The sequence below is a fragment of the Piliocolobus tephrosceles genome, chromosome 12, assembly GCF_002776525.5.
Source record: "Piliocolobus tephrosceles isolate RC106 chromosome 12, ASM277652v3, whole genome shotgun sequence".
Taxonomy (NCBI): domain Eukaryota; kingdom Metazoa; phylum Chordata; class Mammalia; order Primates; family Cercopithecidae; genus Piliocolobus; species Piliocolobus tephrosceles.
In genome coordinates, this window is record NC_045445.1 from 115,001,634 (window position 1) to 115,016,495 (window position 14,862).

Consider the following 14,862-nt stretch of genomic DNA (forward strand, 5'->3'; position numbering starts at 1 on the left):
ATTTTTATGAATATACAATTATGCAATTATGTTAGGCTCTCACCATAACTCCAATTTGCTAATGGAGCATAAATTCTATGATTAAGTGGCAGGGAATGGGAGAGAACTTTTGTTCAATATGAGCTGACATAGCTTTCCAAATTGGTTTCTGGGTCCAACAACTCCCTACAATAAAAAAGCAATTGACCTACCTGAGAAAGAAGTGACATTTGCAGTGGAGGCAAAGGGACAGACAGGTCATCCATAGCATTTTACATTGTGTTAGAAGCCATGACAGTCACGAAAGATGAACTAAAGGGCAATTATATCATATTACAGAGTGAAATTCACCTAGAGAAATAAAGGCAGATTGTTTGCAAGAAATACTCTTTCTCTTAATATTTTATTCATTGTAGTGATGAAAATAACTAGCAATACTTCAGTTCCAAGGCCAAATTTTTGGGGGAAGTCATTAAAAATTGGTTTTATGTCTAATGGGTGCTCAATGGATAATTTAGGAAATGAATTGGTGACAGAAGGTCTATAATTAACAGAGTAGTTTGAGCAGTATGATGAAGTGCAGTGGGAAAGCATTGGTCTAGGGCTTAGTAGATCTGCGATTTAATTACAGTGTTGAATAATCATTTGATTTATTCAACAAACCCTTACTAAGTACCTATTTCTGCTTCAGTATACCATGTTTGGTGCCAGGAGTTGCAAAGACATAGTAATTCTCCCATCTAAATGTGGTCACATTTAGGAGGTAATGAGTGGGATTTGGGCTGCATTATTGGAAGACAATAAACGAATTTTCTGTTTATCTGTGTGTATGTGTGTGTATAAACAAGATGAGATGTTTGAAATCACTTTATAAATTATAATGCACACACAATTAAAGTATCTGTGTGTCCATACACATACAGTTGAAGTATTCATGTGTGTAACACACACATATATACATACACATATGCATAATTAGAAAAAAGTCTACACATATGTTTATATTAGAAGCATTGATTGATAACTTATGCCAGGGAGATAAGTGTGATTGTGAAAACCCTCACATTCGAACTAGATCTTAATAGTGAGTGTCCTCATTCTAGGGACTGCATGAACAAAGGACTAAAGCAATAAAGCATATGATTTTTTTTATGGAGAAATTTGGCTTGTGTGACTAGGGCAGACCTGGTAGATGTACATAAGGTATGGGATATGGGTGACTGCCAACGGCCTAATCCATAATATATTTAGAGAAGTACGCTGGAGTCAAATTGTGAAGGCCCTTATATGCCATTCTGAATAATCTAGCCTGTAACCTCATCAAGGAAGCTCTGGATTTTTCAAGTTAGTTCTCTTAGTATATGATTGTAACAGAACTGTAGTTTCTCCATCAGGGAACTTAGCTTTATCATTGATTATCCATGATCCAACTCCCCTAACTCCACATATAATTAATAATTAGTACTTATAATACTACCCAGTAAATATATCTTGAATGCACCCACTTCTTTTCCAGCCCCACTGCCATTCATTAATGCAAGCCATGCTCATTTCTCATGTGGATTGTAAGTATAATCAGCTCATCTGTCTTCTTATTTACAGTTTATCCCCAAATATTCTCTACACTGTGAAATTTATTTCTAAGAGCCAAGCCTAACATTGCTGTTTCCCTACTTAAAATTCTGCTTTGATTTCAAACTGCCCTCTGGCTATATTTTCAGGCTCTTCATAAATAGGTTGATGATAATTTCACTTTTTCTACGGTCATCTCTGCCACTTTTATCCTCCTCCACCATCTCTAGGTCTGGGAAAGGACCATACTCTTTCTCTCACATCCTGACAGTTTCACCTGCTCTTTACATTTTCTGGAGTTCTCTTTTTCTACCACTTGTCTCTCTACTCTTAATTAACTTTCAAAACTCAGCTGAGATGTCACTTCATCAAGGAAGCTCTGGATTTTTCAAGTTAGTTTCCTTAATGTATTATTGTAACAGGACTCTGTAGTTTCTTCATCAGGCAACTTCTCTGTATATTTGTATCAACATATCCTTTTTTTGTGTGTCTGCTTCTCTCACTAAGCTAGAAGGAAAAAAAGGTAGAGACACTGTCATTCTCACAGTTGTTTTCCTACCACCTAGTAGGCGTCAAGTGCACGTTTGTCACTTAATAGCCTTAAATATGAAGTGTAATTTATTAGTTTCCTATTGCTGCTATAAAATTACCACAAATTTAGTGGCTTAAAATTATATACATTTATTCTCAGACAGTTCTGCAGGTCAGAAATCCAAAATGGACCTTACTGGGCTCAGGGGAGAGTCTGTCTCTTTGCCTTTTCCATTTTCTAGAGAATCCCCATGTTATTTGGCTCATGGCCTTCTTCCTACATCTTCAAAACCAGCCACCTTGGACCAAGGCCTTCTCATACTGTTTTCTAATTCTCCCCTTATGCCAACCTTTCTACCTTATAAGGACCCTTGTGATTACATCCTGCCCACCCAGATACTCTGGGATAATCTCCCTATCAAAAGTTAGCTAATTAGAAACTCTAATTCTATCTGAAATAATTCTACTTTGCCATGTAACATAATTTATTCACAGATGTCAGGGATTAGCACGTGGCCATTTTTGAGGAGGCATTATTCTGCCTACCACAGGTTAATAGAATTAATATCTGCAGAGGAGACAAATGAGAAGAGGACTAAAAAGTAAATCTGGTTTTCATTAACTTAAAACACCTAACACATTCTATGCTAAGTGCTGGGATTATAGCTCTGATCCAGACAGTCACTCTTTTGGAAATGAGAAAGGATGTAGGTGATGTTATTAAGAACAACTTTTGTAGGATGATGAACAGTGAAGACTGCATTACATTGATTGTAGAGTGAATGGGAGATAAGGAAGTATCTTTGACATGAACAGTTGTTCTGTTCTTTGTGCAGAAGTTTAATTATTTTAGACCTCCTCATTATAAGCTGACCACTAATGTCACCTCAGGCCGTAGAAAAATCCCATAATGAAAGACTATTACTCAGATTTAACAGAAAGCATTTTTCATACCGTTTTCCATTGCAACCTCCTCCACTCTGCATTGCAATTTTGTAATATTAATGGCACAGTAAATCCATTTTCTAAATATGCACTAAATTTTTTGCCTTCCTTTATAATGCTCCAAAGTAGCACACAACCTTATCTAACGTTTATCACTAATCTTCCATATTTTTCATTTTCTTTTTTCTCACGTTTGGTGGAAGCAGAGAATAGACTGAACTGAATTGCCCTCCCATACTACTTCATAGTTCTTTCTTTAAGTGAAATTAACTTATCCCATTGCATTTCTTCACTACATGTATTTCTAAACTGGTATCAACTTTAATATTCCCTTCTCCTTTTAAAGATACATTTTCTGTGTCACATTAGGGATGAAGATATTCAATTAACATATTAGCTAGCCCCCAAGGAAATATCATTTAAAAAGTGTTTTTCTAGGCCGAGTGTGTTGGCTCATGCCTGTAGTCCTAGTACTTTGGGAGGCTGAGGCAGAAGGATTGATGGAGGCCAGGAGTTTGAGACCAGCCTGAGCAACATAGGGAGACCCCATCTTTACAAAAGAAAAAAAAAATTAGACAGATGTGGTGATGTGTGCCTGTAGTCCTAGCTACTGAGGACACAGAGCGGAGAGAATTGCTTGAGCCCAGGAGTCTGAAGTTACAGTGAGCTATGATGGTTCCAATGCACTCCAGCCTGGGGGACAGAGTGAGACCTTGTGCCAAAAAAAAAAAAAATTATTTTCTTGCATAGATTATGGTTAATTGCTTTGTGTAATGGGAATAATTATTAGTGTTGATAGAACTGTTTTTCTGTTTTTTCCCCCCAGTTTTTAAATGCTTTCACTTACATTGTCTTATCTGATAGCAGAGAAGAGGTCTTGTAGAGGCTCTCCAGCATCTTGCTCCCAACTCTCAATGCAATTTCATTCCATGCCACTCCGTTTCTCACATTTTAGAGGGCAACAAAACAGAATTGCATAGTGAATGAGCATGTACTTTCAGTTTCTTATCGCTCTGTCCTTGTCTTACTGTCTGCTTAGTGAGATTCATCTTTATCCTCCTACTACCTTTATTCCTTCTTTACTTTCTCTCAATCTTCTAAACTCAACCTACCCATTACCTTCTCCAAAATATCTTTTCTGACACCTATGTGGCTACATATTCCTTTCTCCGTGCTCCTATAATACCCTTTAAGTTTATATATATTTTTGTTTATGCAAAATGTTTCATATTTATCTATGATGTGTCTGTTATCTACTAGGCTAAGAGCTCTCCCAGTCTGAATCTTGTCTATATTTTCAGTAACTAGTGCAATGACCACGACATAGTAAGCATTCTGTAAATAATTATTCTATAAATTATTGCATAAGTAAATGATCTCATTATATCTTGTCAATAGATCTGTGAGTTAAAAAGCAATTAATATTCCCATTTCACAGTTAAAGAGGCTGAGGGTTGGCAATTTTAAGGCCACAATTCTCATAAGTCCTGCAAAGTGACTGGAAGCCCGTTCCACAGATTTAATGTTCTCTCAGTTTGCCCAATATCATTCTTCTGCAGCAACTTGCTCTTGTGAATCATGAATATTGCAGTTTAATATATCCCACATTTATATTCCTGAGGGACTAAGGAATATAAAAGTTATTAACAAGGTAAAAGTTCATTATACCAATCTTAAAAAATATGAAAGGCCACATATACTGAATAAAAATAACTTTATTAGAAGGGGTTAAAGATTTCTGAGAGGAAGTACAATTTTTATGTCATGTTAGAAAGCTAATTTTATATGGGTTTTTCCCATAGAGAGAATAAAATAAAACATTGGTCAGTTTTTGCAATTTATGAAGTAGTAGTTCTTCACTTCTTGACATCTCCAGGGAACTGTTTTCAAGTAAATTTTCCTAAGAGATATTTTCTTCTTTGCCTCTCATATTAATATGCACATGCATATTTTTATTAGTAAAATAAAATCAGTTATAAACAAACCCTAAAGGAAATGAAATAGAATATGTGCTACTTGAAATGACTAAACAGGAGCATATAATCATTTTGTAATAAAACAGCTATCACTTTATTCTTTTCTCATTTGCTTTGTTGCTGATTGCACATTAATATTCTATAGTTTTACTATAGACTATGTGGCTACAGAAATATACATCATGTTAACGTATTAAAATAGTTTCTAGAACAATTTCTATATGTATGATGTGTATGTATAGTGGCTTTAGGTTAACTAAGGGTATACAACTTAAAATAGTCAACTTTTAAGCACTGTGACAAATAGCAATAAAAATACATCAAGTCAAGTAAATAAGTATAACATCTTAGCATAATAAAATAAAAATTAAAAGGCACATGACTACTTGGGAAAATACGTTCATTCATTGACTAAAAGCAAGTAGCTTAATTTACAATGGTGATCGTTAACTTGGATTTTATGGTAATAGGAGTTTTCTGCAGGGAGGTCAGTGAACTGTATGAAACTATATGCAAATATGTATGTGTAGACATTTTTCTGTAGAGAAGGTTCATTATTTTCATCAGATAGTCAAATGGAGCCCATGACTTGAAATGTTTAAGAATTACCAATATATAATTATCTCATTCCAATTAATTTTAAATATTAAATGCTCAATAGATACATGAGCAAGGATATAAACAAGTATTTTGACAAAAGTAGAAACATGCAGACTAAATAAATGCATGAAACATGTTCTACTTCATTAGTAATCAAATTAATTATAATTAACGCAAACATCAAATATCTCCTTACATCTAAACAAAGCAGCAATACCTCAAAAGACTAAAGCAACAAAACTCCTATCAATGACATACCTGCTGCTGAGATTATAATTCCCAATCTCATTCTTTCTTGTACCAGTAGAAGTGGGTATGATCACTTGGAAAGTATTATAAAGATATTTAGCAAAAGTCATAAAGGTTTTCATAATGTTGAACTGATAATTTATTCTAAGACAATTATAAAAACAAAAAAGAAGTGAGTGCATGAACATGTTTATTGTGATTAGTCTCTAATAGCAAATAAAAGGAAAGAGCAGCCTGTATTATATCTTTGATAAAATGAGTGAAAAAGAAAGAATATTATTTTGGTTATATGAAATATATATTTATGGGGAATTTAAAAGTGTGGACACAAAAATTTTGATTGATTTTTGGATGTTAAACTATTTCCATCATGATATATAAGACGAAAATTGAAATACCAAATATGAATTAGTAAATGTAAGAGCATTATTAATTGAAGTATCAACAGCCGTATCATCCAGTATCATAAGGAAGGTTCATTATTCAGTTCTAGATCAGTTCATACAGGCATATAAGTTATGCATTGCAAAATTCCAGGACGCTCCATTGGTTACAACATACATGGAACCTCCTTGAGTTGTTCAAAATAGAAGCTCTGATTTCATGGTTATTTTGCATTTGTGTTAATATGTTCACCTTTTGTGACTCTGATTATCTTATGGTATTCTGTATTGTTAATTACGCAATTATAATGTAAATGATAGATATCTGGTCAATGTGAAAAGCCATGAACTTTGATTCAGAAAATCCATATCGAGTTCATTTCTGTCACTTAATAGCTTTATTCCTTCTCAACTTGTGTTTATGTATAAAGTGGTAAATTACATACAGATTGAGATGACATAATTAAAACAACTTTATGAATAGTAAGACACTAAAGATTGTTATACATTTTATTATAATATAATTAATTATATTAATAATTATTATGTTGAAGAAAATATATGCTACTATACCAAAATAAAACAGTAATTCATTGAAGACATATTTTTCTTGTATTAAAGGCATAGAGGTAAGAGAGGACAGCCAGCGAAAATGTTTATATGTTGAAGCTCACATTTAGTGTTATTTACACAGTAGATACGTAACATTTTGCACATAATGTCAAGGTTTTTGTGCTGCCTTCGATGCTTACTTAAAAAATGCTCCTTGTTCGTATAACTGAAAAGAATAAAAATATTGTTCTACTCCGTATTTTTCACTTAAAAATCTCTATATTAAATCACTTCAAAAGACCTCATATGAGGTTTTGGCAGAGGGTTTGGGGTATGTTTCAAAGACATCTGAATGTATGCTTTCAGCTGACTCATTTGCTCTCTGCTTTCTGACAGAAGGTATGCATGCACATGTAGGAAAAATAAGTGGAATTGCAAATAAGGTCATTTGCTTTTAGGAATATATGTATATACTATTGATAAATAGATGTATTGACCAATCTTCCTCCAGAAAGTCAATGAAGATGGTTTAATTTTGGCCATTTTGAAATGTTCCATTTCTTTTTAAAATTATTTTGCAAGGGTTAGTATTAATTTTATGAAACTAAAGATTTGAAGGAAGCTAGAATAGGTTTGAAAACTATTACTATCTGTTTTTATTTATTCACCCTTGTCAACAAAGGAAATACTTCCATATTGTAGCTAAGATTAATTATATACCATATGAATAATGTTGATATTGACCATACATATAGAAGCTTCTGGGACTAGCACAATTAAATAATAAAAATGTATTTGTAATGCTAAGTAAAATTTCTCACTTAAGATGACAGTTTGAAATTTATGTATTCACTGTTATTTCTCATATTGATTAAAGGAATCTACTTATAGATTAATATTGTGATTTAGAGATAAACAGATATTTTTAGTGCATGCATACATTTGTTATGAGAAAGTGATTCCTTATCATGTTTTTAAGAGAGGCAATGGAGATTTACTACTGAAAAAAATATGAGAGCAAATATGATTACTTTGTAAAGGGCATTTCAAGAACAGTTCTTTTGATCCAAGTAAATAAAATATAAAATTTATCAATTTTAAATATCTCTCAGATGCATGCATTCACTGAACATTAACATGATTATATTTATAATAATTAAAAAATAGTCTTTGGCTTGGAGAAAAACATTTTAATATATCAAGACTGATGATTTTTCTGTCCATTTGACTTAATACTCATTTCCAGTTTAGGGACAAAAAGATCATTTGTAGAAACATGAATTTTGTGAAGCTGTTTTTAATAATTTTTCTCCCTAATCCCTTAGTATAAATCCTTGGGGGTTTTTTCTTTGAGTATTTATATGTAGGCCATGAAGAGTATCATTTGCATTTTTATTTGAAATTTTCTGACTTTTAGATGAAAAGAGGTCCTAGAAATTTTAGAGTTGTAGAGTCTCCCCTCCCTTAAAGCATTCACGTATTTGTCAAATTTATTTTCTGAGCTCTTAATTTGTTCAGACAGTGTGCTAAGCTCTGGGAAGCAAAGATAACTAAACCATGCTCCTGCTCATCAGGAAACCTCTTCCATAGTGAGAGCAGGCCCATGTTAGAGAATGTAGATGCTGCAAAGGAAGGAATAATCATTTCTACATGGTCGGGTGGATAGCATGGGGAAAGCCTCCAAAACAGTTTTTCAGAGTAAATGACAGCTGCGAGTTTCTTTTAATTATACTGGAGTATCTATTCATAACTGGGGAATAAATACTATTATTCAGATGAGACTTTTTTTCTCTAGTCATACAGTATTTGAACGACTATGGGTTTGGTCATATTAATTATTTTTCAGATACTACAAATCTGAGACAGGATCTCGTTCTGTTGCCCAGGTTGGAGTGCAGTGCTATAATCTCGGCTCACTGCAAACTCCACCTCCTGGATTCAAATGATTCTCCTGCCTCAGCCTCTCAAGTAGCTGGGATTACAGGCGCATGACACCATGCCTGGCTAATTTTTGTATTTTCCGTAGAGATGGGATTTCGCCATGTTGGCCTGACTGATCTCAAACTACTGGCCTCAAGTGATCCGTCCTCATCGGCCTCCCAATCTGTTGGGATTACAGGTGTGAGCCACCGCGCCTGGCCATGTTTCAGATATAATTTTAATTTGGATGCCCCAAACCAGCATCACTCATGTTTAATTCCATTTATCAATGAATGTAATACTAAAGGTAAAATAACATTAACACATAACAATGGAAAGTTACTTTGGTTGTAAAATAAGAATTATATTTAAAGTTGCTTCCTAACTTTTATTTTTTTATTTTGCATTTTAGATGAAAGAGAAGATGTTCAAAAGAAAACATTCACAAAATGGGTAAATGCACAGTTTTCTAAGGTAAGAATGGTTTGTTACTTTACTTTTAAGATCTAAGTTGTGAAATTTTCAAAATGGACTATGTACCTGTGTATCTTAAAAATCCGTGTTATTTTTCTCATGCTGTCATTTTATGTTAGCTGTCCAAATCTGGGAATGTTCTGTTCACTCTTATTTAAGGAGTAAGCAGCAGAAGATATGGCAAAGATACACGATTTAATCATATAAAATGTATATCTTGGATTCTTCTTGACAATGTGAGTTTCTTTAATGACATGAGTCATCAGAGGTTACAGCAGCAACCTTCCATCAAGTAGCTAGAATATGTCACACAGTAGAAGAAGATATGAGGGATTTTTGTTGTGAAAATTATTTTTTTGTCCCTCTTTGTCTTTACCAAGTTCAAGAAAAACAATATAATTGCTTTGGGTGTATTAAGCCACTATAATTTAGAACATATTTCAAATGATTAAAGACAATAAGTTCATCTTGTTTTTCTGCAGTCATCGATCCATACTCTTAATATTTACTTATTTTGCAATACAACTCAATTTCTAATCAATAGCACAACTCTAGATGATTATAGGTGAACACAGAGCAAGATATTCTTACCCTGAAAAGTAGTATTAGGAATACAATATATGGAGGTTTATTGGTATGTCAAGGTTTAAAAGACTTGCATTTTAATTATTATTCTCGATTTGGGTAAATCAATCAAATGTTTGGTGAGTCAGTTTTCTTATGTTTCCATCATGAATGGTTGTGTATGTATATATTGATTGCTTAATTGAAGCATCAAATCTAGGTAATGGAAAAATAAAGCTAATAAAATATGGCCCTTAAAGCCAAAGCTTTAAGAGTGGCATAGTTTTGATAATGGATATTTTGTTTCTTATTGTAATGATTTAAAGAGTCACTAAAAGTGAAAATTTCTGGTAAAATGCCTGATACTCTTCATAGCTATGAATTACTCCCTCTATCGGTCTGATTTTGTAAAAATCATGATAATGGATCCAAAACAATCCACTAGGAGATCCAATCTCAAAAGTTCTCCCTTTCCTATGACAAACATTTTTAGAATACTGTCTATTCTTTGTGGTATTTGGTAGTAGAATGTTGCCATGTACTTTTTAATATAACTTACTGAATTTTAACTAATAAAAGTTCATTTTATTTACTTGCTGAATTAATAATAAATTTCTATTATAGACATAAAGTGAAATATATATTTTAAAAATGTTTTTAAAATCCTCAACATTTTTAGCTAAATGAAATAAAATATAACAACACAAATCGAGAAGAATAAATAAAAAATAAACCCAGGATATTTAGGATAGGTATTCATAATTCTTAGAATATTTATAAGATAGGTATATATGGTTTAATTGCTGTATATACTGGCATCATTTACATTTTTAAGTTTTGGAATTCTGAAGCAGACAAGATATATTTTCAAACAAACATACAGACAAATCAGAATTGTGAAGACATTTTCTGAAATAATAAATGTGACAATACTGTGAATCTTTGAATTGAATCAGAGTAATTTTTAAAAGGTGTGTAAACATGACAAGTACTGTGTATCCTCATTCCCACAAATTGAAATAGATCTTCACTGTGTGCATTAACCTTTTCCATTATCATTTATCACAACTCACCTGTTAATATACAAATCAAAGCTTGATATCCAGTCCATCCTCTATTTATATATTGTTAGCACTGCCTTAGAGCAATTCGGTATATTTTTTTCTGTCCTTATGAATGTCCATATCTTAAAACTGTAAAATATTCACATATATGAGTACATTTACTGTTTTCTTCCCAAATATTTGCATCCTCTAATTCAACTCACACTTTTCAGTTATATTACAAATGTTCTCCCTAAGTCTGTTATAATTGATCAGAAGAGTCACCATTCTTTCAAGTACAGAAATTCTATTATCAAGCATATCCTAGGTATCAGGAATAGAAATAAAAGTTTACAAAGACAGAGGAGAGAACTTATTTAAAGGTAAAATATGTATATACATGTGCACTAACTTCTAATTTTGAGAACATGAAAAGAATCTTTTTCCCCTTATTCTTTTCTGTCAAAACTTAGGCAAGTGACTACATTGTTTTAGACACTTTTGAAGAAGATGGGAATTTAGAGGAAGCTTGTTGATTCAGTTTAAGTCACTTGGTGATACCAAAAGATAAACATAATCGCGATATATATCATCATTTGGCAATTTATTGCGTCGCTGCGTATGCCTTTCAGCAGAATTCTAGCCCTGTAGGATACACAGATTAGTTGAAGTGGAATCTCCTGATCTCATAGAGCCTGCACAGTTATTTGGGAGTTTTTGGTTAATTTCTAAATGGAGTAGAACTGAGTGGGCACAGTGTGGGTGGTCTGAGAAAGCAGTAATCTGAGCTAGAGGGAATCTGGTAACCTTTATGAAGAAAGCTCTAAAATGTGAGCCTGTCAAAGGCAGGAATGTATATCTTCTATATAATCTCAATGTTTATTACTAGTGCACTACATATATAGAATAAATACACTAGGTCAGTAGTACAAATCATTAAATCTATGCTAAATTTAGAAACAGAAGAAAAACTGAGTGGAAAAATTGTGCTGAAGAAGACTTTAGAAAGAGAAAAAAGACAATGAAAAATTACCTGCCTGTGTGGTAAATTAGACACAGGCACAGACACATTCATATAACTGTAAAAATGCCTCACTAATAAACCTAATGCATATTCATTTTTATAGTCATATTAATGTCTAATTTACCACACAGATGATAATTTTTCATTGCCTTTTATATACACATTTATATAATATTTGTAAATTATAGAGAGACAACAAAATATTTCCTTGTTATTTTGTAAAGCTACGGAAGGGATATTTTAAGGAAATCAATGTGATTAAATGTATCCTTGTTGTTGTGGCGTCATTTGAAGCCAAATGTGTCTAATCTAACTGATTTTTCACTTTCCCAGTACCATTTTAAAAATAAGCCCTCTCTTTTTAAAATAAGTCTTCTATTAACCTTCGATTCCAAAAAATTCTACTAGAATGTGATTTGTCACATCTATTATGTAGAGATAACTGAACAATATTTATCTCCACATAAACACAAAGCCATTTCTAGATAAGATTAATTCAGGGTATATATTCTTTCCATGTAATTTATTGATATGTTATAATCCTTTAAAAAGCCTAGTATATACTCTATGGCAAATATACTTTGCATTATAAAAATCATGCTCATCCATGCAGGCTTATTAAAGGAAAGTACAGTTTTGAAATCATGACCAAAAATAATTTTGCCATAAAATGTGCTTGATGTTTGTATTTGAGAAAATGTTTATGGAAAAAATATTTACTGCTAGATCAATTGAGAGAGATAAACTATCTCCCAATGAGTGATATGATGGTTTTGATCCTATACTGCATTTAGTGATCATCATTATTTCCATACTTCACTCTTCTGTCTGACTTTTTTCCAACATAGTATGCATATTTGACTTAAATGAAGTAGAAATGTATAATTAGTTTTGTTTAACGTCTTCACAAAAGCCCATGATATGATGATAGTGTTCCTGGACCAAACTGAGGGTTGGGCTGCTTATCCTTGTGGCCCAGTAAGGAGATGCAGGTGAACTGGAAAAGGAGGGAGTTTTTATTTCTGTAATTGGTTACAGGGAGAAGGCCTGGAAATTATCCCCAGACCAATTCAAAATTACAAAGTTTTCCAGAGCTTATATATCTTCTACACTATATGTCTACATGTAAGTGTGCATTCATCTAAAGATATAAGTGATTTACTTCTTCTAATCTATAACTAAGATCTGATTCCTGAAGACCTTCCTCTGGAGACTCAGTAAATTTACTTAATCTAAATGGGTCCAGGTGCTGGGATGATTACCCTTATCTTATCTCTTGATAAACCATGGAGTTTGGGGGAGTTCCTTCAGACCCCCAGTAAACTTATTTGTGGAGGCCTGGGGAGTCTCTTCAGACCCCCAATAAAACTTTGTTAATCCTAAAAGGGTCCTGTTAAGAATTCTTTCATTATCTTGTCATGCTTCAAGGCCCAGGAAAGGCTTGGGCAAAACTCTTGGCGGACTTTTGTTACCTTCCAGCCTTTGTATAAGAGCGCTGGCTCTATCAGCTTTTAATATTTAACTTTACCACCCAGTCAGTGCTGAAACAGTTGTTATGGAGGCCTCCATTAGTGAGACCTCGCCTGCCACAATAGTTAATTTACCTCTTCATTGCCGCAACATGTATGTCTACATTAAAAAGCCAGGACTCGCCCTCTTTGAACAGCATTATGTGATAAAATAAATTGATATGACATACTTTTTGCAAGATTTATTTTTAATTTACCTTTTAGCCAGCATAAGCATGATGTAGTGTAAATTAACACTAAACTTGTGAGTCAGTAAAGCAGGCTTTCTGTTTTTAACCTTTAAGTTCAGGGGTACATGTGCAGGTTTGTTATATAGGTAAACTTGTGTCATGGGGGTTGGTTGTACAGATTATTTCATCACCCAGATATTAAGCCTAGGACTCATTAATTATTTTTCCTGATCCTCTGCCTCCTCCCACCCTCCACCCTCCACCCTGCAATAAGCCCCAGTGTGCGTTATTCCCCTCTGTGTGTCCATGTGTTCTCATCATTTAGCTCCCACCTATAAGTGAGAATGTGCAGTACTTGGTTTTCTGTTCTTGCATCAGTTTGCTAAGGATAATGGCATCCAACTCCATCCATGTCCCTGCAAAGGATATGATCTCATTCTTTCTTATGGCTGCACAGTATTCCATGGTGTATATGTACCACATTTTCTTGATCCAGTCTATCATTGATGGGCATTTGGGTTGATTCTACATCTTTGCTATTGTAAATAGTGCTGCAGTGAACATATGTATGCACATGTCTTTATAATAGAATGATCTATATTTCTCTGGGTATATGCCCAATAATGGGATTGCTGGGTTGAATGGTAGTTCTGTTTTTAGCTCTTTGAGGAATCACTACACTGACTTCCACAATGGTTTAACTAATTTACTCTCCCACCAACAGTGTATAAGTATTCCATTTTCTCCACAACCCCACCAGCACATTATTTTTTGATAAAGCAGGCTTCTTTACACCACTGTCTACCTTAGGAGAAAACGTTATATCCATACTTTAATTTATTTGAAAAGGTAAATATAAAATTGAAACTCTCTGAGTAGTTCATGCCTACTTGTAACAAAACATATATTAAAAGGGCATTATGAATAGCAAATCATATGAACACAAAATAGTCCCATTTTTGTCATTATGTAATATATTTTCTGAATTGAATTTAAAAATGCATATATTTATGAATATTTTTCTACTGAATCTCTCCTTCTTATTTACTTCTATTATTTTCCATGCTCTCATCTGGTCTTCTTGAGAACATGTCATTTTAGTTGTAATCATTGTGTTCCTATTGAAACACACATGAATTTTAATTCTGCAACCTAGTTTGTAATAAACCGTATTTCCTTGTTTCTCTACAAGGATGAATCTGTTCCTATAGCAACTAGTAACCCCAACAATCTGACCGGTGAGAAATTCAATCTCCATAACATTTTGCATTCTTCTGCTTCTTCCCACTTCCATTCTGAATGGCCAGGTAGAGTCCACAATACTGTAACTGTCCTAGTTTTCAGTGCATTT

The 14,862-nt window shown here is 33.4% G+C and overlaps 1 protein-coding gene across 1 annotated transcript in view; it reads left to right on the top strand.

The window, feature by feature from the left end:
- DMD (dystrophin) overlaps positions 1–14,862 on the top strand; it is a 2,292,995-nt gene that overhangs the window by 316,154 nt on the left and 1,961,979 nt on the right. Inside the window, 1 exon segment of the mRNA XM_026451980.1 lies at positions 9,120–9,181. Coding sequence (XP_026307765.1) covers positions 9,120–9,181 — 62 coding nt within the window.